Source organism: Carettochelys insculpta, chromosome 21 (genome assembly GCF_033958435.1).
Source record: "Carettochelys insculpta isolate YL-2023 chromosome 21, ASM3395843v1, whole genome shotgun sequence".
Classification (NCBI taxonomy): Eukaryota; Metazoa; Chordata; order Testudines; family Carettochelyidae; genus Carettochelys; species Carettochelys insculpta.
Genome location: NC_134157.1, coordinates 21,043,552 through 21,065,077, shown reverse-complemented (window position 1 = coordinate 21,065,077; position 21,526 = coordinate 21,043,552). Strand labels below are relative to the sequence as shown.

The window sequence follows — 21,526 nt, the reverse complement described above, 5'->3', positions numbered from 1 at the left end:
CCTTCTGCAGTGTTCTTCTGAATCCACAGGTAAGCCACTTGAACGATACCTTGCTGGCGGGCATGAATGAGCACATCTCAAGGAGTTGTTGATTGAAGCCTACTGACATAAATAGCTTATCCGCATAGTTGACTTTTTCCTGCTATTTTAGCCAAGTCCTCCTGCTACTCAGAGTGTGAACCGAACCTGAACACTTCCACTTTTCCTCATCCCTGTTGCATTAAAGTGATCGCACATGTGCCAGGGGATACGTACATGCTGACCACACAGAGGGGGCATGAAGGGATGTGTCCCTTTCCAACACTTCAGGTTCTGCACAACTTGATAATTACTGGTACAGATTGAACCTCTCTAATCCAACACCCCCGGGACCTGACCCAGGCTGGATGAGAGAATTTGCTGGACCACAAGATGTCAATATTGTCTAGCAGCATTATCAACACGTCCACTACTTACTGTGCTCTTAGAGGACATTTAGGGGTAAATTACAGCTAAACAACAGCACAGAACACAGAACTAGGACTCATGGCTAGAAACAAACTCTATGGGAAGATGGGAAACTTGGCCACATCCATAAGAAGTGGTCATCTAGCTAACTACAGTCATACCAGATTATGGATGTTGCCAGATGAGAGTTCTGGATTGGAGAGGTTCAAACTGTGTTATCAAATCTGCTTTGCCTTTTTCTGAAGTATCAGGTATTAGATACTGCTAAAAGCAGGATAACTAGGCCAACAGGTCTAGCAGATACAAAAAGAAGGGAGGGAATGTATATTTGTTTACAACAGTATACCGCAAAGAAATATAATCTTAACATGGAGGCAATGTATTTACAAATTCTGGTGGGATGGCTGATTTCTTAATTGATTTCCAAAAATTATGATTCCTAATGCACATTTAATACTTCTATAGCAAATTTAATCCTACAAGGCACAATACAAATAATATGGTGAGTTCTCGCCTCAGAAATGCCATGCAACCACTACATTTGCAATGGTGCAAATGTGTGGAAAAAAAAGTCAGGGCACAATTTGACATGAACCTCCAGTAAGGTATGCAGCCCACTACATAGCTGAAGAACTGAGGCAGAGACAAATAACACACTCACCTAAGGTTACATGGGTTACATCTACACTTAAAGCTGGAGATGTGACTCATAGAATCCTAGGGCTGGACGAGACCTCAGTACGTCACTGAATCCAGCCCTCTGCCCAAAGCAGGACCAACCCCAACTAAATCACCTCAGCCAGGACTGTGTCAAGGTGGAAGTTAAAAACCTCTAGGGATGGAGATTCTACCACCTCTTTAGGTAACACGTTCTAGTGCTTCAACACCTCCTAGCTTGAGGAGACACCCTCACTCCACATATAATTTACGGGGCATAACAAAAATCTAGGACAGCCATAATGGCGCAAGAGGCTAGCCACTTGAATCCAGTCTTACCTAAGACATTTGGCATGAGCTTGGCCCCAATGCCGAGATTCCAAGCACCTCAGTCCTAACACTAGATCTCATCTCCAGAGAGCTGTAACTAAACTATTCTGACTTCACTCATAATATCCAAATCTGTATAATGCCAGGCCCCATGTCAGCCAGGGCAAAGCCATGATCAGACAATGCATCAACTACTTTCACAAATATATTGAGGCCTAGTCAAACCCTTGCTTGACAACTGCAGTTCTCAACATATGATCCTGGAACAATGAGTCACAGACATGAGGGCCAAAGTCCATTCCTCCCACAGAATCACAGGGCTGGAAGGGACCTCAGGAGGTCATCTAGTCTAGCCACCTGCTTCAAGCAGAATCAACCCCCACTAAGTCATCCCAGCCAGGACCTTGTCCAGCCGGGACTTAAAAACCTCAAGGGATGGAGAATCCACCACCTCTCTAGGCAACGCTTTCCAATGCTTCACCACCCTCCTGGTGAAGTAGTTTTTCCTAATAGCTAACCTACACCTCTCCCTCTTCAACTTCAAACCATTACTCCTTGTTCTGCCATCTGACACCACTGAGAACAGTTTCTCACCCTCCTTTTTAGAGCTCCCCTTCAGGAAGTTGAAGGCTGCTATTAAATCACCTCTAAGTCTTCTCTTCTGTGAACTAAACAAGCCCAAATCCCTCAGCCTATCCTCATAGGTCTTGTGCTCCAGACCCTTAATCATTTTTGTTGCCCTTCGCTGAACCTGCTCCAGCAAATCCACATCCTTTTTATACTGGGGGGCCCAAAAGTGGACACAATATTCCAGATGTGGCCTCACCAGTGCCAAATAAAGAGGAATAACTACTTCTCTAGATCTGCTCGAAATGCTCCTCCTAATGCACCCTAGCATGCCATTAGCTGTTAGCCTTCTTGGCTCCCAATCGGTTTCATCTTCCTCCTTAACTACCTTCTTCAGACTGCACTATTTTAACTTACGAGCATTTAAAAGTTGCCAGTGGAGGAGTATGTCCAAAACCTAGGTGTGCATACAGGGCACGTACAGGAAACTGTTGTTTTATCCCCCAAATCCTCTTTGGCTTGTCATATGGTGGGGCAGGAGCATTTCACACCGTTAAACCCAGAGCAGCCATTGGATGTGTTTGTCAGAATGAGGTGCAAACAAAACACTCCTTTCTACGCGACAGGACACAGCTTTACAAACGGGACTTGGAATGGGCAAAACCAGCTGGAAGGACAGGGTCAGAAGGCAGTAATATGGCCTAGCATAGCGTTTCTCAAACTTTTTTTTTTTTTTTTTTTTTTAAAGATAAAGTACCACATTTTCCCCTACGGGAATTCAAGCCACTGGTTGAGAAACATGGACCTAAGGTAATCTTGAAACAAGTGCCATTCAACCTTTCCCAGTTAATGTCCCCTTAGCAGGAGTCAGGTTTGTTTTGCATACCGACAAGATACACCTCGCTTAAAAAACACTTACTTACAAAAACAGGCAAAAATACCACAGAAGACTAAGACTGAAACCTTGCTGACTTTCTACCACCTTATTATCAAATAAATGAATTGGAATAGAAATGTTGGACTTACATTTCAGCTTTAGGCATATGAAGCAGTAGAAACAAGTCACTGTCTGAATGAACTTTTAGAGGGTACTGACTTTACTAGTGTTTTTTATGTAGCCTGTTGTAAAACTAGGCAAATATCTAGATAAATTGATGTGCCCCCTTGCAAGACCTCCACACACCCCCAAGGGTACATGTACACCTGGTTGAAGAACACTGGCCTAGTGGGATACACATGGAGGTATAGACCATGGACTCCTGATTAGTAACTCCAGTGCTTTCAGATATTCAAAGTGCTCAGCATCACTGCACACAGTTTTAAGGATACTTAGGTCTCTGGACACTGCAGTAGTGGATGCAATATAAAGAGACAATTTTGGATGTAATATTTTCATCACAGCTAGTGGGGTTTTCATTTGGGGTCCGGATGCCTAGGCTTGGGATAGAAGTCTCCTGTGTCTTTCAGTTGTTGAAAGTGAAAAACTGCAAAACACTATACTTTAAAAAAAAAAAAAGCCCCTTCTTGTGCAAGAGCCATGGTGAAGTCATTTATCAAGTCTCTTATTTTTTCACATTAAGTTCTCTTCTGTGGTCTTTGGATTTATTAGCAAATATTCACGCCACTGGCTGGCTGCTGTGCGGATGCATAAAATAATATAGAGTAGGCTAGTTTATTGCATGAGAAAATCTCACAAAGGTAAAATGAGAATAAATGGCCAGTTTGGGGACGCAAAGGGATTAATAAGCAGTAAAAGCACTATACTCTGGTTCATACCCAATACCAATAAATTTAACAGAATTAATTTATTCCCAATACCAATAGATTTTGTAGAAGAAATTAACCCAATCAGGTGGCAGCATTTATCCATGTTCTGTAAAATGCCATAACAAAGATGCTTCAAGTAGATTTACAAATATTTCTGGCTCCATACAAATACCCTGCAACCAGCTGCTCTGAGAACTAATCACACACCCTTGATCTGAGTCTTAGCAGGAAAGAACAAAGACTGAATGGGCCATGGAAACCAAAGTACCCTCTTTTAACCCACCTGGGAAAGGGTAAGACACAACAATGCTAGTGGGGAGGGTTCACACCATCCCTGTTGACAGTCGATGGATGAACAGTGGCCTCCAACTGCCTGGAACCACAGTTTCACTTAAAATTAGTGAAAGGAAAGGAAAGCTTCCTTCAATCTGTTGATCAACCTGCTACCTCTCCACAGGAGCAATGAATTCGAATTGAATTTATTTACCAAACATTCTTCAAAGGCTAACCAGCTGCAGCTGCAATACAATGCTTTGATTACCAATGTCAAAAAGATAGAGCATGAAATTAACTTCCCCTTATTCAGTGGGCAGAAAGAAATGTAGCTTCACGCTACACTAATTCGATGCCCCCAGTATGAAAACTCCCCATTATGACGTCTCGTCAAATTAGAGCCAACGATACAAGGGTGTCGTCTCTATTCGCACACAACGCTATATTTTGTAATTAAGACAGCCCAGAAACAACAGCCTTGCTTATGTGGAAAAGGTCAGGAACACGAGCCATATTTTTTGCAAGCTAATTGTAAGATGCATGAAGCCAATTATCACAGTAGCGCCGCATATGGCTAAGTAGGAAGGAGTTTATAATTTTGTTGGATGCCTCCGAGACAAGTCAAAGCGTCAGCAGAGCTCCCCGTGGGGCCACAGAGCTCTGCTTTGTTTGGGCTGCTAGGAAATTGGGAAGCAGACAAACCCACAAGGGGAGAGGATCAATCACTCCAAATCCCCAATTCCGACCTCCCTGACTGCCGTTATTATTTTTCTTCTTTCACTGAGACAATTCATCTTGCCTTGAAAAATGTCAAAGAGAACACTGGCCTTTTATTGAAAGGCATCCAATACAAACTAGGAAGTCAGCTTGGGAGATTGGTACAGGTTAAACCTCTCTAGCCCAGCACCCTTGGGACCTGACCGGTACCGAACGAGAGAATTTGCCAGACCTCATGAGGTCAATATTGTCTACCAGCATTATCAACACTTCCACTGCTCACTGGACTCTTAAACAACATTGAGGGGTAAATAACAGCTAAACAACAGGACAGAACACAGAGTCAGGACTGTTGGCTGCAAGCAAACTTCGTGGGACTGTGGGAAACGTGGCCACACCCATGTTAAGTGGTCACCCAGCTACCTAAAATCATGCTGGATTACAGATGTTCCCCCATGCGAAACTGCTGGACCAGAGAGGTTCAACCTGTATAAGGAAAGTCCCTAGCTACTGCCTGGTGAATGTCAAACATGTTTACGTTGGACAGCCTCAGGGGTATATAAAATATACCTCCCATCCCTCCGCACAGAACAATTCCCATTGACTCAGAAGACACTGTAAAGCATCACACTGCGCCTGGCCTGTCTCAAGGCCTATAAGTGGCGTGGGGAGGGAGGTGCTGCCTGAGGGGAATTAATTAAAAGGGATTGACAATAAGGCCGATCTCCATTTTGCTCACACTCATAGGAGCCTTCACTAGGTTATCTTATTTAAAAAAAAAACAAGGCAACCAATAGGCCTGAACCTCCCAGCACCCTGACAATAAACACTCCCATCACCGGTACACAGGAAGAACAAAACTGTGATTTCCAGAGCTAACCCTCCTTCAACGCATCCCCAGCCAGAAAACTGACTTGCAGCAAATACCGCCCACATCATCCAGTATTAACTGATTTCAAAAGAGAATAAATATGGTCGTCAACATGGTGGAAACCTAAGCCACATGTCTAAGGGGAACCATTGCATTTCAGATAGTTGAAAACTTCTGTGTACAGGAGAATGTTTGCTTCTGATTCAGTGCTTCTTGTGATTTGCACAACCACTTACTATTAAGAACAGCTTTACCCTTCCTTAATGTTCAAGGACCCTGATTTGATGTTTATTTAATGCCATGATAAAGGAGGATGAACAACTTTACTTTTCAGTGGGGAACAGAGATTCTTGCTGCAAAGCAGCTCCCTCTTTCATTTCACCATAGTCTTCTAAAATAGCCATTAATTAGAGACCAGTAATTAATTTTCTGGTTCATGAAATATTTTGCAAAGGAATCCCATTAACAGGCTGATTTGCATATTCCTAGACAAGGTTGCCTGGAAATAAGTGCAGGTACTACAGTAGGCCAGCAACACTACGATTGTCCTTGAATTTTAGCCCTGTTATTATTGTTCACTGATTGGGGGTGGGAGCAGACACCATCTAGTGCATGACAAAACAGACCCAATTATCTGTCAACTGCTCCTTGTTTCTCACTGTCCTAAGATGTTGTGTTTTGCATTTCAATCCCAGATCGCTGATAGAGCTAAATGGTTTTCATACATGGTGTCAGCAAGTTTGACAGCCTAAACCGTGCATTCGGAAGGCAGGCTTGTCATCGTGAAAGCCACAGGCCTGTTTGCGGCGTTCAGCACACCATTAGTTCACTTCTGACTGAACACCCTGCTTTTAATCACTGAACCTGCCTGAAAACTCTCCGCATCTCCTGCTAGTCAAGTAGCAAGAGGAGAGCATGCTCGGGCACTTCCTAACGCAGCTGGGAAAGGCAGTCGTGCATTCCGGGGCCAGCCAGTGGCCTAGCTCTGCAAGGTGAGTCATCCTTCTTCACACAGGAAATAAAGTGACTCTCTCAGACTTCACACTGCAAGTTCAGAGGCCATCACAGTCTCGTCAGGCCCAGCCAACTTCAGCAGGACAGAAGCAGAGCAGATCTGATCCCCAGAGAATAAACAATTGCAAATTAGACCTAAAAAAAAAAGATGCATCTCTGCAACCTGTTTTAGCAGCACAAATGATAGCTGCTCCTCTGTGGTATCTACAGGAGCCTTTCACTCAACTGGCATCACTATCACAGGGTCAGGAATGCAACTTGTTGTAGTCCATTGGTTGTACGTATTCTTTCCCCTCTGGGAGCTGTAACTAAGAATCTGTGATCAGAGAAAGAATTTGGGGAGTAGGGAACACTACTGGAAGTCCTCCGTGCTGTTAATTAAATTCACTGCCACATCCCTTCAAAGGCTGGGGCTCATTAAACAATTGGCCATATGCTCAGAATTTTGCAGAGCCAAGAAAAAGATTAAATGGAATGTCATCTCCAGGAATCGCAGAAGAAAACTTGCAAAATAATCACAAACCTTAGCATGTCTCTCTTAATTCTAAGTGAGTCCTAGGCATGCACAGAAAAGTACACTCAGGAAAGATCAATACTGTAATTAAACAATTTGGAGAGTTATTTTCCTGATTTACTTTTGTATTCGTTTATCACAGAAGGTACAAGAGCTCCCAAGTACTTGACTATATCTCTTTATATAGAACTATTATATGATTATTTTAACAGGCTAAAACAGTGCCGCTCTACAGGAGACGCTGATGGGATTCTCCCCTATCATACCATGCAAACATTTAAGCAATGTGGTATTGCTAACACCCAAAGCACCATTAGCTTCCGTAGATTTATACCAGCTAGTAACAAACACAAGAAAATAAAAGTGAAGAAAGTAAAAACTACAGTTCACTGGGCCAGTGAAATCTGCAGGTATTCATGCAGGGAAAAGTAGACTGTACACTGCCCAGTCCAACTCTGCGCTAGTTTCAATGATGATTTCTAACAAGACAGGTATAAATCAAAGAGATGAGATGACAAGTCCAGGGGCTTAACCTTGTGTGGAGTAGTAGCTGTGGCTCCATGTAGCCCCTAAGATCCATAAGTGCAAAATTAAAGCCCCCAAAGAAAAGAATCTCCAGAGATGAGCCCCTAATAGTCCTGGTACCCCGAGTCAAAGAATCCACTCTGTGCTAAATGATCAGTCGTGAAGGCAGTATCACTCCACGCTAGCCTGTTAATTCAGAAAATTAAATGTGATTTTTATTTTCTTAAAGAGAATTAAACTTAAACTTACTGACATAAAAGGATAGCATGGAGTTGAGTTCATAAAGAAAATCTGGGGGGATTTTCTGTCCAGGGTGCCAGCTGTCAATGAGTCGGGGGGACTGTGTCACTGGGCCCTGCCCCATTTGCACTCACATGTGAGTCTCACTCAGCAGGGAGAACAGAAGGCTTATTAGTCCACAGGGACACAGCCTAGAACACATTTGTCAGCATGGACATCAGAAGCCGTAAGTACCATCCATTTTGGAGGGAAGGGTCCCAGAGGGGGTCTCTGAGCTGGGACCCTGGCCCTCCTTCCTCCCTCTCCAGCCAGATGAGACTGCCCCACTCAACTGCCCAGTTCTAGTTCAACCCATCCAGGCCCCTCCTTCTTGCTTTGTCCCGTTTCCTGGGGAAGAAAGGTGTCACCTGGTTGCCTGGGTTACAAACAACCACAGAGGCCCATTATGTAGGTGGAAGAAGTCATCACACTGAAACGCCCATCACCAACTATGCATTGATGCTGTGCCTAGGGAAACTGAGGCACCCACCTCGGGTTACTGCTGGGCAGTAGGAAACACATGCAGCCTAACCAGGGGAATAAAATCCTTGCACACCAGTTCAAACCCACCCGCTCTTGGGAGAGACTGAATTATCTCTGCCTAATGGCTTTGTGGGCCTCAGGGCAGTGTGTTGGGTGGGCAGTCTTGTTTCCACGGGCCAGGCTCTTGGCACACCAAAGAAAGAAGCTGCCACACCTGGCTTCCTTGCTACCTCAGCAGAGAAGATAAAGTTAGAATGTGGAGACCTCCGGATCCAGACATGGCTTCTTCCACTTAAGGTGGGGGTGGGCTGTTGAGAGATTGGTAGTCCCGCTGCCCAGACTGTACCCGTCCTAGAGAAAGAGAAGGAGGCTGAGAAGCCAGCATCTTGGGCAGCACTGAATTCAGAGGATTTTTTTTTCTTTTTAAATACCCTTTATTGTTGTGACAAAGCCCCAGCATGTGATCTCGCCACCGCAATTCTGTTTCCCAAGACGACTAGAGAGGCCAGACCAGGGCCGTGCACAGATCCCAGATGGGAGGCGCAGCAGGCCGTTTGAGTCAGGTAGAAAGCCGCAGGCATGTCACATGCCAACAGATGGTTCATTATCTCAATTTTTATTGTGATTTAGCTCCAAGACGGACAGAGTGTTCCAGCACTGATGTGGGCAAACTTGGCTGCCTCACCAGTGATTGGAGGGCAGTCTTGTCCTCAATTTCTTGATGACTGAACCAGCAAATCCAATCCCTCAGTCTCCCAAAAACCCTCAATTAAAAGAAAACCCAACAGCTATGGAATATCATTTGCTCCTGAAGTCAGACCCTGGCGAGCCATTTCTGAGAGTTAGTGCACTCAGACTTCAGGACACTGTCAACAGCCATTACAGCCATGAGCCACGAAAAGACACAGAGCTCTTCTCTCTAAATGAGGGGCCCAGCTTCGTTCCACTGAGATCGAGGCAGCCTTGCCACTGATTTCAAAGGAAGGAGGACCAGGTTAATTGTTTATAAACTTAAGTCTTAAAAAAAAAAAAAAAAAAAAAAAAAAGGTCCCCTGTAAAAAGACTCAGTTCCTGGGAGTCTTCTCTTTGAATATATTTTTTCAAAAGGTCAGTATAATAAAAATCATTTGGAAATTAACTGATTAATGACTACAGCAAACTATCCAACTCTCTTCTCTGTGTCTCAGACCTGTTCAAAGCACTGTAGCTCATCACATATTTTACAGGAAGAATGAGAATCCAATTAAGGAGAACGTGTTTGCCAAATGCTTGATTTCCGGCAGATCCAAAGTAGCCGGTAGAAAGACAAACGTTCAGTCCTCCACCATGAAAAGTTTGTCAGTCGCTAATAAATCAAGATGCAGACGCAGTTATTGAACTGTCTCTTGCCACAGCCCTAATGAGCAATTTGACTAGCCAACAAATTGACAGGAAGGCTTGTTCCAGAGTCCTCACATAGCCCTTGCACTTGTATAAATGGACTGCACTGGATTAATCCACATATTGGGTCAGCTTCTGCCACTCTTACACCAAGTAGAAATCAGTGGGGATTTTCATTAAGTACTGCTCAGCAGGAGTAAGGCTGGAAAGAACTGACAGCCACAACACAAAACTCTGATTTTACCCCGCAGGAACTTACTCAATGCCACATGAGCTCTAAGTACACCTCTTCCCGATCTACAGAATAGCAGGCCTGAGCCACAGCTCTTTTCAGGAAACACCAAATCCAACAGCGAGGCACACAGGAAATCTTTGCTACAAACCATTGCATCGATAAACTGTCTATGGTATGTTCTACACAGCACTTTAAATGATTCCTCAGACATTCAGCCTGAAAAAACAATCAAAACGTGTCAGCTGAGAGCTTATTAAAAGAGATTTCCCTAAGGTTCCTCAATTGCCCTGTATACACACATTCACCAGGGTCTGATTTCACAAACAAATACCTGCATATGGAAGTGGAGTCATTGAAACTCCAGACAAGACAGGAACAAGCATGTCACAACCGGTCACCCCCCTCTAAGAAGTGAGCAGCTCTGACTGTCTATGAGAACATGGCCTCTCTCTCTTCATGCCAATATAAAGTACAAAAGCCAGACTTTGTTGTAAAATTAACAAGGCAATTCTGCACCCGTGCCAATGAGACATTCTGCCAACATTTCTCATGTTTAATAATGGTTCCTGGTTTTGTTTTATAACAAAACTCCCATCACACACATCTCTCTCTATTGTGGTAGGTAACCACTTGTTTTAAAATTTGTATAATGTATTGAGATTGGTATGCATATGTCTATTTACATAAAAGAAAACATATGGTTTGTCCATTTACATCCAGACTCTGTATGCACTGCTTGTGTGTGTCATGCACATGAAGTAGTCAAGCTGGCTGAATCTGTGTGTGTGTCCCTACACACACTACAGCACCTATTCATTCACTTGAAGTATTTACAGCTGGATAGACAAGATGCATGAGAATCTAAAGGGAAAAGCAACTAAGGGATGTAACACACAACAGAGGTGCTGATGTGCTGACAGCTACCATCGGTGAGAGCTATTACTTAAGACGTGTCAACTGTATCCGTTGCTTTGCTTGTTTTTGCCAGGGCAGCTCTCTCCCGGCAAAATTCTACGAGGCCCTGACATGCACAAATTATGCGTGTTTATTGCAGATACTCGCACCAGATAAGAAGGAGAATCAGCCTGGGTACAAGATGGAATCACCAACCAAAGTGTTTTCACGGCAAGCTGAAACCTTGCAGGGTGGAAAATGAAGAAGAGTTGTCTGAAACATTCACGCCCTTTATATACAGAACTCTGTACTTGGTGCTTTTTATAGATGTGAGAACGTTCAAGAGTATTAACTGTCATGACAGAAACCGTGGGTGTGGCTCCGAGAGGCTCAGTGGATACAGCTGAGAGATTTCTCCTACCTCTAGAAGAACAGCAACAAAACAAGACAACATCTGACATTGAGTTGCCAGTTTTGGCTGGATTTATTCCTGATGGTTTCATCAGAGGACATAATCTTTAACGCAAGAGTAATCTGTAATTCCTGCAGACTCCACGACAATCCTGGAGGGTTGGCAACCCCCGTGTCCTGTGCAAAATCATGTTAGCATGTACTGTGGATCAGCCACAGCTATGAGAGCTGGAGGGGCTGGGAGCTCCTAGGTGGGGGGGCGGGGTAACAAGCAAACATTACCGGGTCCTCTACAGGTCAATACAAACATACGTGGCAGGAGACCAAGTCTATGAGGCAATGCCTGCACTAACAGAAGGCCTTGCATTTGCAATTCCTTAGCTCTCCTATGCATAAATACCAGTGGTTGTGTTCCTGGCTAGTGAACATCACCTTTACTCTGCCCCACCTCATAAGACCTACACTGGAAACCTACAACAGCCACGCAAAAAAGCTGCCAAAAGGAAGGTCTGTTATCTGACATTAGCCTAACAACCACCCCAGAGCTCCAAGCTGCTCACCCTGGGAGAGGGACGTATCCACAAAAGGGAAATGAAGTTACAGATCGTTATTTGTCATGATTCCTCTGAGTCCTTGACTTTTGTCCTGCAGGGGTGACAACCTGTGAAGTTCCCTCCTCCTGTCACCAATTCACACAGAGAAACAAACCTTCTGGTCTGACTTTCGACATATATTTTCAAGAAAACAGCATCCAACGCAAGCAGCTCTTCCTCTGAGAGCAGCAGCAGCAGCACAGGCACGTCGCCTGATGCCTAACTAGACTCACTGGGCATCCACACAGAACACAGTGCCCTACTTAGCGTCTATGTGAAAATCTCACAGGCATCAAATCTGCTTGCCTTCTCCATATGCTAACCCCTGAAATACAGCACTGCACCCCTCTGCAAAACCCTTTCACTTTCAGACTCTAGCAGGAGATGTGCCTCTAGGCAGCCCCAGGGAACAATGCAGACCACTTGTTGTCGCTGATGGAGCTTCAAAATGAACAACCCTCTTTCCCTGCCCAAAGAAAACCCAAAAGAAAATGTTGCATTGCTGTTAAAACTGAAGCACAAAGTTGATTCCAAAGCAAAGATGACACTTGTTAAAATCTGTTTCTACAACGTTCCCAACAATTAATCTGCATCATCTTTAGCGTCTGGTCATTGCTAATTTTCAGACATGCAGGTTTCTTGGTTTTCTTTTCCTATTGTGCCACTCACTGCCAAGATTCACATTTAAGACGAAAGGTTCCTCTTTTGCAAGTAAACATTTGGTTCATTTCCACAATTGGTCATGGAGTCAGACTTGGCCAACTCTGACCTTGGTCTGCGAGAGTCAATAAACAAATATGTTCACACAGAAGTATGCATCAGAGTGTGTGTGTGTACGTACACACAAGAGAGATGAATACACGCATACATACAGCTATAAAGCAGATAAAGGGCTCTCTCACTGGTTCATTCCAGCTCACGATGAATAAAAACCATATTTCATCTCCCTTTTTGTTTTTAAGCTGTCTCCAAACGCCTCCTCTGATCTATCTGCACATTTCCCATAACACACCCTCTTCTCAAACGAAGTCTCCTGTCACAGCTGGGCTGGAAGAAGCAGCTCCAGACACATCCAAAGGTTCAAGCCAAATAAAATGAAGGGGGCCGATGGCTGGGGAAAGGAGGGATTTGTGGAAGTGGTAAACTGATACTGTTAACCGCTGCTGTCTGCAGAATGCTGGGTGACTGTAATACTCAATGTAGCATAGTCTGCAAGCACCTTTCTCCCTCCACCTCATCTCTAGGCTTCAGCAGCTGCATCTAAAAGCGATTTATGTGCTGGGACAGGGGCTTAGAGTATATGACCAAATTTAAAAAAACAAACAGACTAGAGGGCTTTTCTAATCCTGTTAGCTAAACAAGGGAAGGTTTGCATTGTCTGCTCTTCTGTAAATTAACCCCCCGCAACTAATGAGCCCACTTCTACTTTACATTTAGTCTTATGCTCCAAGTGAGATGAGCAGTATATTAGCAAACCCAGAAAAATCAACAGCCTCCCACTCTCTCCCTCATGCACCCACACAGAGAGACTCGTTCCATTACCTTTCATTGTCCACACTTCTGAAGCCAGGTAAAATGTGCCGAAAGCTGCTGTTCCTGTCAAGCTTGGGCTGGCTCTTTGTCCTTTTGATGGAGCCTTTAAGCCGGCGGCTGAGGAACCCCTGTGGTGTGAGACAAGAATACTAAATTATAACCAATAAAAAAAAAAAAAAAAGAGAGCGAGAGCCCTGAACCTGGCCCCTTGCACCCAAGCACGGCTAGGCAAATGCTTCTCGCTGGCACCCTTCATCTGCAGCTGCTGGGAACATTGGTGTGTGCTGTCAGCCCCGGCTCCAAGGATTCCATCCAACATCTGCTCCCACTGCTTGCAGAGGCCAGCAAGCTACGTAGACGTGAGACTCCCCTAAGCCTCTGTTACCTTGGCAACCATCAGCTCACATAAAAATACTGTCTGAGAGACAAGAGGCGCATATTGCTACTCCCGACCAGGGGAACCGCTCCGACTCGGGGTTCTGGTCAGCTCAGCCTGGCACTGCTGCCGGGTCTCTCCACCAGCCCCCACGGCTCTCTCACCTCCTGCCCTCGTGGTCTGAATAAGAGACTGGCAGTCATTTCCTCACCTGTCCCAAAAGCCCCAGCTGCTTGTTGCAGGCGGGTGGAACTGGACACGGCTGCTTTAAAAGTATCGCCAAATATCTCCCACCCTGCAATGAGCAGCTTCAGCATAACCTACATCCACACCCCATACCTGCAGTGAGAGAGGACAGAAAGCACAGGAACTCTGCAGCCCCTTTCCGTGCCCCCTCTCCCCTCCCAAAATATAAGGAGCAGTCACTGCAGTGCTTCTGGGCTAGCACTGTATGTTTTAACTACAAAGTTCTCGTGGGATGCTTGCTTATGGCTAGGAGTTAACGTCCTCCACACCTGGAACGTTACTTTTACTCTCAGAGCTAAGTAAGGCAAGAAAAAAAAAATGGTACTGCTATGGTGCCTAGTCCTTACCAGATGGATAAAGAGGCTCAGGGGATAGACATAATGGAAACAAGGGGTTTAAAGGAACAGGATCATAGGGATGGGAGCCCAGAAAGCTGTTCCCCTTGCTCGAATACGTTCATAGGAGCGCATCTGAGTGAGATGGCAGCAAAACCTCTTCTCAGTCCGATCCTCACTCATAGGGCAGCTGATGCTTAGCCCAAACTGAGGGTGTGAAACCTCACTCACAGATACACTGGAGACAGACCCCACCTGGGGCCCATGAAGTACTAACCACACCTAACCCATGCTCTGTCCCACCACAACTACCTTGCTTGCAATTGTATCAAAGAACACAGACATTCAGGCAGGTAAGGGTGACTCAAACTCACCCAAATGCCACTTCACTCATGCACATGGCAGGTAACCTGTAGTCATAGCTCAAGCCCTTGTTTCAAAGGCACATGCTTCACTGGAATGGGGATAGAAAAATAGAATTGATTAAAAGGGACCCAGAGAGGTCATCTAGTCCAGTCTCCTGTGCTCAGGGCCTGCTTGAGTATTAACTAGAACACCAACAGAAGAGCACATGACTGTCAGATCATGCAATGAGAGAAATGCAAGACAAGAGAGGGAAGACCCCTTTCAGAGAGTACTGAAGTGCTGGGAAATAGCCATGATGGGGACAATTCTCCTCTCTATGGAACAAGGAAGCGAGAGGAAGCCCAAAGGGGACATAAGATCATCATCAGCAAATCAAAACAGTTTTGTTTTGTGGTAGCAAATCTGTGATTTAAAAAAAAAATCAAGTATTAAAAGTCATCTCCTCATCTGGTGCCCCACAGACTTCCTAGACCACTTGCCCTTTCATGCCTGTCTTACACATCTGCACATTTCCTAGGTGACTCTACGATATTCTTTTGCCTAACAGGCACACAGAGAAACAGACCTTATATATGTTGCCCAATATTAAACACACACGAGGTGAAATTTATCTCAGAGTAAAGCCAAGGGGATTTATCAGTTTAAATCTAGGCCTCAGAGGCATATCCGGGCTCTCAAAGGGAGGGAGAAGCGTTTTGTCACACAGTTACAGCCTTTCTGTACCATTACTTCTTTTTCTGCCACCTTGGAGGGAAGATCCAGCAATCATCTCTTGGACTTACAGTTCCCAGGATACCAGATCAGCCCATCAAGTCTGGTCTCCTGGCAACAGCCAATATGTGATGCTTTGGAGGAAGGTCAAAGGGAAAGAAGTGCAACTTCCAACTGTGTATTCGTCCCTAACACCTGTGGCAAATCAGCTACAATCCAGAAGCAAGAGACTGATCTCGCTTTCTCTCTGCAAGCTCAGCTACACATATTACATATCGTAACTTTATCAAACCACTTCTTTAAAATGTAGTGACAGCCCTTAACCCTGGACAGGGAACAGAGGATAAAACAAACGTACATTTTTGTGTAACAAATGATCGCAGCCATCTTCCACTATCTTAGACTGCACATCTTGACAATAGATAGATGATTTGAGCAGGGTTTGGAAATTAGAATTTAAGATTGCAATAAGACATTACATTCCTTCTGTTCCCCATTGTTTTAACATTCATTGCCACCAGCAGGAGTACATACTGGGCCATTTCCAGTTCTCATTGCCAGCTTCACTGGGAGAATTAGGTGTCAAGAGATTTTAATGCTGGTAAACTGTAACATTAGATCAACACTTTACACCTACGTAATGCGTCTCATTCATACATAGGGAACTTTACAAAGTGAGAAACTATTATCAGTCCTGATTTGTACTGATGGGGTAACTCAGACCCAGAGTGGAGAATTAGCCTGCCCCAGGAAGAGAGAGAGAGAGAGAGAGAGACTGAACAGGAATTGGTTTCTTGGGCATGTATGCCTGGGTTTTGCAGCATACAAGTACAACAATAGGATTCGTCTCATCCTCGCTGATGATCACAGACAAGATTTGAATTCTAGTCTCTAGAAAGGAAAGGCTAATTGCCATCTTCCAGGAACCCACCACTCCTCTCTCCAGTCTTGGTACAGTCTCCTCAAGAATCTCTGGTAGTTAGACTAGACGATTCATGAATGCTGTTCACAAATCTCAGCTTGAGAGTTCTTCAGGGTAGGGTCTATTTCTGTGGGCAGCATCTACTACTAATAAATAAGTGATAGGAAACACTGTGCGATTATCTTAAACAGATTAAATATTCAGAAGCACAAAGACAGTTTAATAGGCTACAATACAAATGACAAACCACAGAAAGCTGAAGGAGAACACACGCTCTCTCCAGAAACAACCACAGCAGAAAGTACAGCCTGTGGTGTTGAAACCCTCCTGCCCCAGAACATCACTCAGCGTGCGCTCAGTGAGCTGTGACAGTGCAGAAAGGCCAGACGAGCTCAGTATTTTCATAAAGCTGCCATAGTGCAAATACCTAGCATGGCAGAGTCCTGGGCTCTCAACACAAATAATAATAAAACTAAGAACAATGATGACTTATAACCTAAGACTATAAGACCTCTCTTTTATATTCAAATTCAACACATGTGGTTTGAAGTGTGATGTGAATTTTCTGGGTGATTATAGGGGCTCTTTTGCACACTTGGCTTAATCTAATTCTTGACTCCCCCCCCGCCCCTCTACTCTCTGATTTGCTCATCTTGATCATTTTTTTTCTGATTTGTCCACCTTGATTACTGTTTTTGGTTCTCTGTGCCTTAGATCTTCAGTCTGTTCTGGTCTGGCTATGGTCTGAAGAAGTGGGTCTGTCCCACAAAAGCTCACCTAATAAATTATTTTGTTAGTCTTTAAAGCCCTACTTCACTGCTTTTTTGTTTTTCTAAGACTATAAGACTATGATTGGGCCTCATGGCCTTCCTGCTTAGGACACTTCGGTGTGGGAAAAATGAATGACAATGGACAGCGTCTCCTCGAACTGTGCACGTACCACAATCTGTGCATCACAAACACATTCTTCCGAACGAAGCCACAGCACAGAGTGTCGTGGAGACACCCACACTCAAAGCACTGGCATCAACTAGACGTGGTCATCACTAGGCGTAATAACCTCAAAAACGTCCTTCTGACACGCAGCTATCATAGTGCTGACTGTGATACAGATCACTCGCTAGTTTGCTCCAAGCTCAAGCTGAGACCCAAGAAGCTGTACCGCTCTAAACCTGATGGAAGGCCCCGCATTGACGCCAGAAAGACGGCAAACTCAGAGAAAGCTGAAAAGTTCAGAGAGACCCTCCAGGAAAATCTGCGCAGTGGCCCTGGGGGTGCCGATGCGACATCCAAATGGCAATATCTGAGGGATACAGTTTACAACACAGCCTTGTCGGTGTTTGGAAGAAGAGCTAGAAACACGAACGACTGGTTCGAAGCTAACTCTGATGAGATGATTCCAGTCATTGAAAAGAAGCGCGCTGCACTCCTGGAGTACAAACGCTCACCAAGCCAGAGTACCCAGCAAGCACTTAGAGAGGCCAGAAGAACAGTACAGCAGACAGCCAGGCGCTGTGCCAACAACCACTGGCTCCAGCTATGCAGCAGCATCCAGACCTGTGCCGACTTTGGTAATCTCAGAGGAATGTAAGAAGGTATGAGGAAGGCATTAGGACCCACCCAGAACAAGATGGCACCTCTGAAATCCAAATCTGGTGAAGTCATCGCTGACAAAGCCAAACAGATGGAGCTCTGGGTTGAGCACTACTCCAAGCTGTACTCACACGAGAACGTTGTGGTTGAAGCAGCCCTCGATGCCGTCGAGCTCCTACCAGTAATGGACGAACTGGACCAAGAGCCGACTGTGGATGAACCGAAGACAGCCATCGACAGCATTGCAGCAGGAAAGGCCCCTGGCCAGGATGGTATATCACCAGAGGTAATCAAGTGTGCCACAGACACACTCCTGGAACCCCTGCATGAGCTACTGTGCCTGTGCTGGAAAGAGGGTGAGGTTCCACAGGATATGCATGACGCTAACATTGTAACGTTGTATAAGAACAAAGGAGACAGAAGCGACTGCAACAACTACCGTGGAATCTCCCTCCTAAGTGTCACTGGTAAACTGTTCGCTCGCGTCATCCTTGGCAGACTCCAGAAGATTGCTGAGGGGGTGTACCCCGAATCACAGTGCGGATTCCGCGCAGAGACGTCTACTGTTGATATGGTCTTCTCTCTAAGGCAGCTGCAGGAGAAGTGCAGGAAGCAGAGAAAGCCACTCTACATAGCCTTCATCGACTTGACCAAGGCTTTTGACTTGGTCAGCAGGGATGGTCTGTTCAAACTGCTCCACAAGATAGGCTGTCCTCCATGGTTACTGAAGATGATCCAGTCGTTCCACGAAAACATGAGAGGAACCATCCAATATGACGGCACATTATCGGATGATTTCAGAATCAGGAGCGGCGTCAAACAAGGATGCGTGCTTGCTCTGACATTGTTTGGGATCTTCTTCGCACTCCTCCTGAAGCATGCCTTTGGATCTTCAACAGAGGGCATCTTGCTGCACGCAAGATCCGATGGGAAACTGTTTAACCTTGCAAGGCTGAAAGCTAAGTCTAAGGTGCGAGAAGTCCTCATCAGAGACATGCTGTTTGCAGATGCTGCTGCTGTAGTGTCTCACACAGAAGACCAGCTTCAAAAACTGCTGGATCGGTTCTCCAAAGCGTGCAAGGACTTTGGGCTTACCATCAGCCTAAAGAAGACGAACGTACTCGGTCAGGATGTTGCTGAATCCCCATCAATCAGCATTGACAACTATACGTTAGAGGTCGTCCACGAGTTCATTTACCTAGGGTCCACCATCACTGACACCCTGTCGTTGGACACTGAGCTAAATAGAAGGATCGGAAAAGTGGCCACAACTCTGTCCAGACTCAGCAAGAGAGTGTGGAATAACAACAAGCTGTACACTCACACCAAAATGCAAGTCTACAGAGCCTGCATCCTCAGCACCCTCCTTTATGGCAGCGAGACTTGGATCCTGTATACCCGCCAGGAAAAGAGGCTGAACGTCTTCCACTTGCGCTGCCTCAGGCGCATCCTTGGAATATCATGGAAGGACAGAGTGACCAACACTGCCGTCCTCGAGCAAGCTGGAATCCTAACCATGAACACCCTCCTCAGGCAGCGTCAACTCCGCTGGCTTGGCCAAGTCCACAGGATGAACGATGGAAAGATTCCAAAAGACATCCTGTATGGTGAGCTAGCCTCTGGCAAAAGACCTCCCGGATGCCCCCAGTTGCGCTACAAAGATGTCTGCAAGAGAGACCTCAGAGAGGTAGACATCGAGCTGGAAAACTGGGAAGATCTAGCAGACGACCGCAGCAGATGGAGGCAGGGGTTACACAAGGGCCTTCAGAAGGGCGAGTTGAAGATCAGACAGCTAGCAGAGGAGAAGCGAGCACACAGAAAGCACAATAAGGACTTGCCAGACACCCACTACATCTGCAAGAGATGCAGCAAGGACTGTCATTCTCATGTGGGTCTTTATAGTCACAACAGATGCTGTAAATGAAGTCCTCAAGTGGAACTTTGAAGGGCGCGATCCATACCCTGTGCAGACTGAAGGATGCCTACTATACTGACTGCTTTTTTGTTTTTTTAAGACTGTAAGAATACTTATTCTTACAAGATACTTTGAAGCTAAATTAGCAGATGATGTTTGTAAAAGGTAATGAAAAACAGCACGGGAAGGGAACAAACTACAACTAAAAGTGCTGACACGCTTCTAAACTCTTCCGGAAAAAAAGATCCATGCAGAAACCAAGTTCCACCTACTTGAGACACGAAAGTGAGACCTCAGGTCCCCTTAGAAATTCAGATTACTATTGTCTCTCTCTGTTCTGGCACACTGATCAACTGCAAACCAGCGACATTTGTCATCATTCTACTTCAGAGTTAACATGCAGATGTAATGAATATGGACAGTTCACACTTTTCAGTGCTATTGTCCCAGGCTGTCTGGAGATGCAGGTGAACATGGCAGTTCATGCCTGAGTCACATTAACATTTTCTTCACAAAACTAAGGACCAGCGATGTAACTGTTTTGTTTGCTTTTTAAATTAATTCTTATTTTCCAAAACACAAGAGAGCAGCCCTCACAAGATAATAGTGTCTCACAAAATGACAACTCTGTGGCTGGGTACTGGCGTTATACAGGCAAAAAGGAAATCAGGGCGAAGGAGAACTGTCTGGGTGCTGCAAAGACAAGTTCATTAATATTTGTACTGTGAAGCAGCTAGAGAGTCTCTGATTTGAAGATGCTACAGAAGTGCAAGTTATTATTAGTTTCAATGGGCAAAAAAGTGAGTTATCCTTGTCATCTTCAGCATCTGAAATAAAATGGAAGCTTTTTCTATGCAGCATTCAATATGTGCTAGTTACCATGACAAAGAAACCCAGTGCATAACTCCACCATTAGCCTTGTATAACATGGCTGTATTCAACTCCAACAGTGAGCACAAAGATAAAAAGATAAAACCAAAGGAAAGTTCAAAAGTCAAAAATTTATCCTGCAAGTCCGGGGGGGGTGGGGGGGGTTGGGGAGGGAAGACAGCCGCAGAGCGGACTCCTTCAGTTTGATAGCAGCAAGCAAGTGAATTTCACACATAGAAGTAACCTTCCAAGATCCCAGTCCCTTTACATTTGTTTAGAGTATGGTGGGTGCTCTTCTGAATAAATCATGCTTTGTTCATTAAATTTGAAACAGTCAAAAGCAAACTCGTCAGTGAAAAGCTGTTCCCCTGTCACTCTCATCCCATTCTGTTCCTATGTTGGAAGTGACAAAGGGCTCTATTCATATACTGAAAAAGCAAACAGCATCTGTCAAGTCACCTTCCTGAGAGTGGGCATCCTCCAGACAGGCCATCTTTGCATAGGCATGTAAGGCCATGTCTATGTTACCCAGAAGATCAATCAGCTCAAGGTCACTCTTCTGGGCTCCATTTTGCAGTCTGGAAGGGACATGCAAAATCGACCTAGTGGGGTTAGCAGTTGACCCTATTCTCCTTGTTATCACAAGGAGTAAGGGAAGTCGTTGTTAACTCTTCCATCGACCTTCTTGAGTGAGGATGGTCA

The 21,526-nt window shown here is 45.0% G+C and overlaps 1 protein-coding gene across 7 annotated transcripts in view; it reads right to left on the bottom strand.

The window, feature by feature from the left end:
• The window catches only part of DAB2IP (DAB2 interacting protein), a 421,910-nt gene that overhangs the window by 174,738 nt on the left and 225,646 nt on the right, over nt 1-21,526 (bottom strand). For all 7 annotated transcript variants that reach the window (XR_012648388.1, XM_075015746.1, XM_075015751.1 and 4 more), the window contains one exon: nt 13,500-13,618. Coding sequence is in view for 6 of the 7 variants with exons in the window: in XM_075015746.1 (XP_074871847.1) it covers nt 13,500-13,618 (119 nt within the window). In the remaining variant the exon portion in view is untranslated. The remainder of the gene's footprint in view (nt 1-13,499; nt 13,619-21,526) is intronic.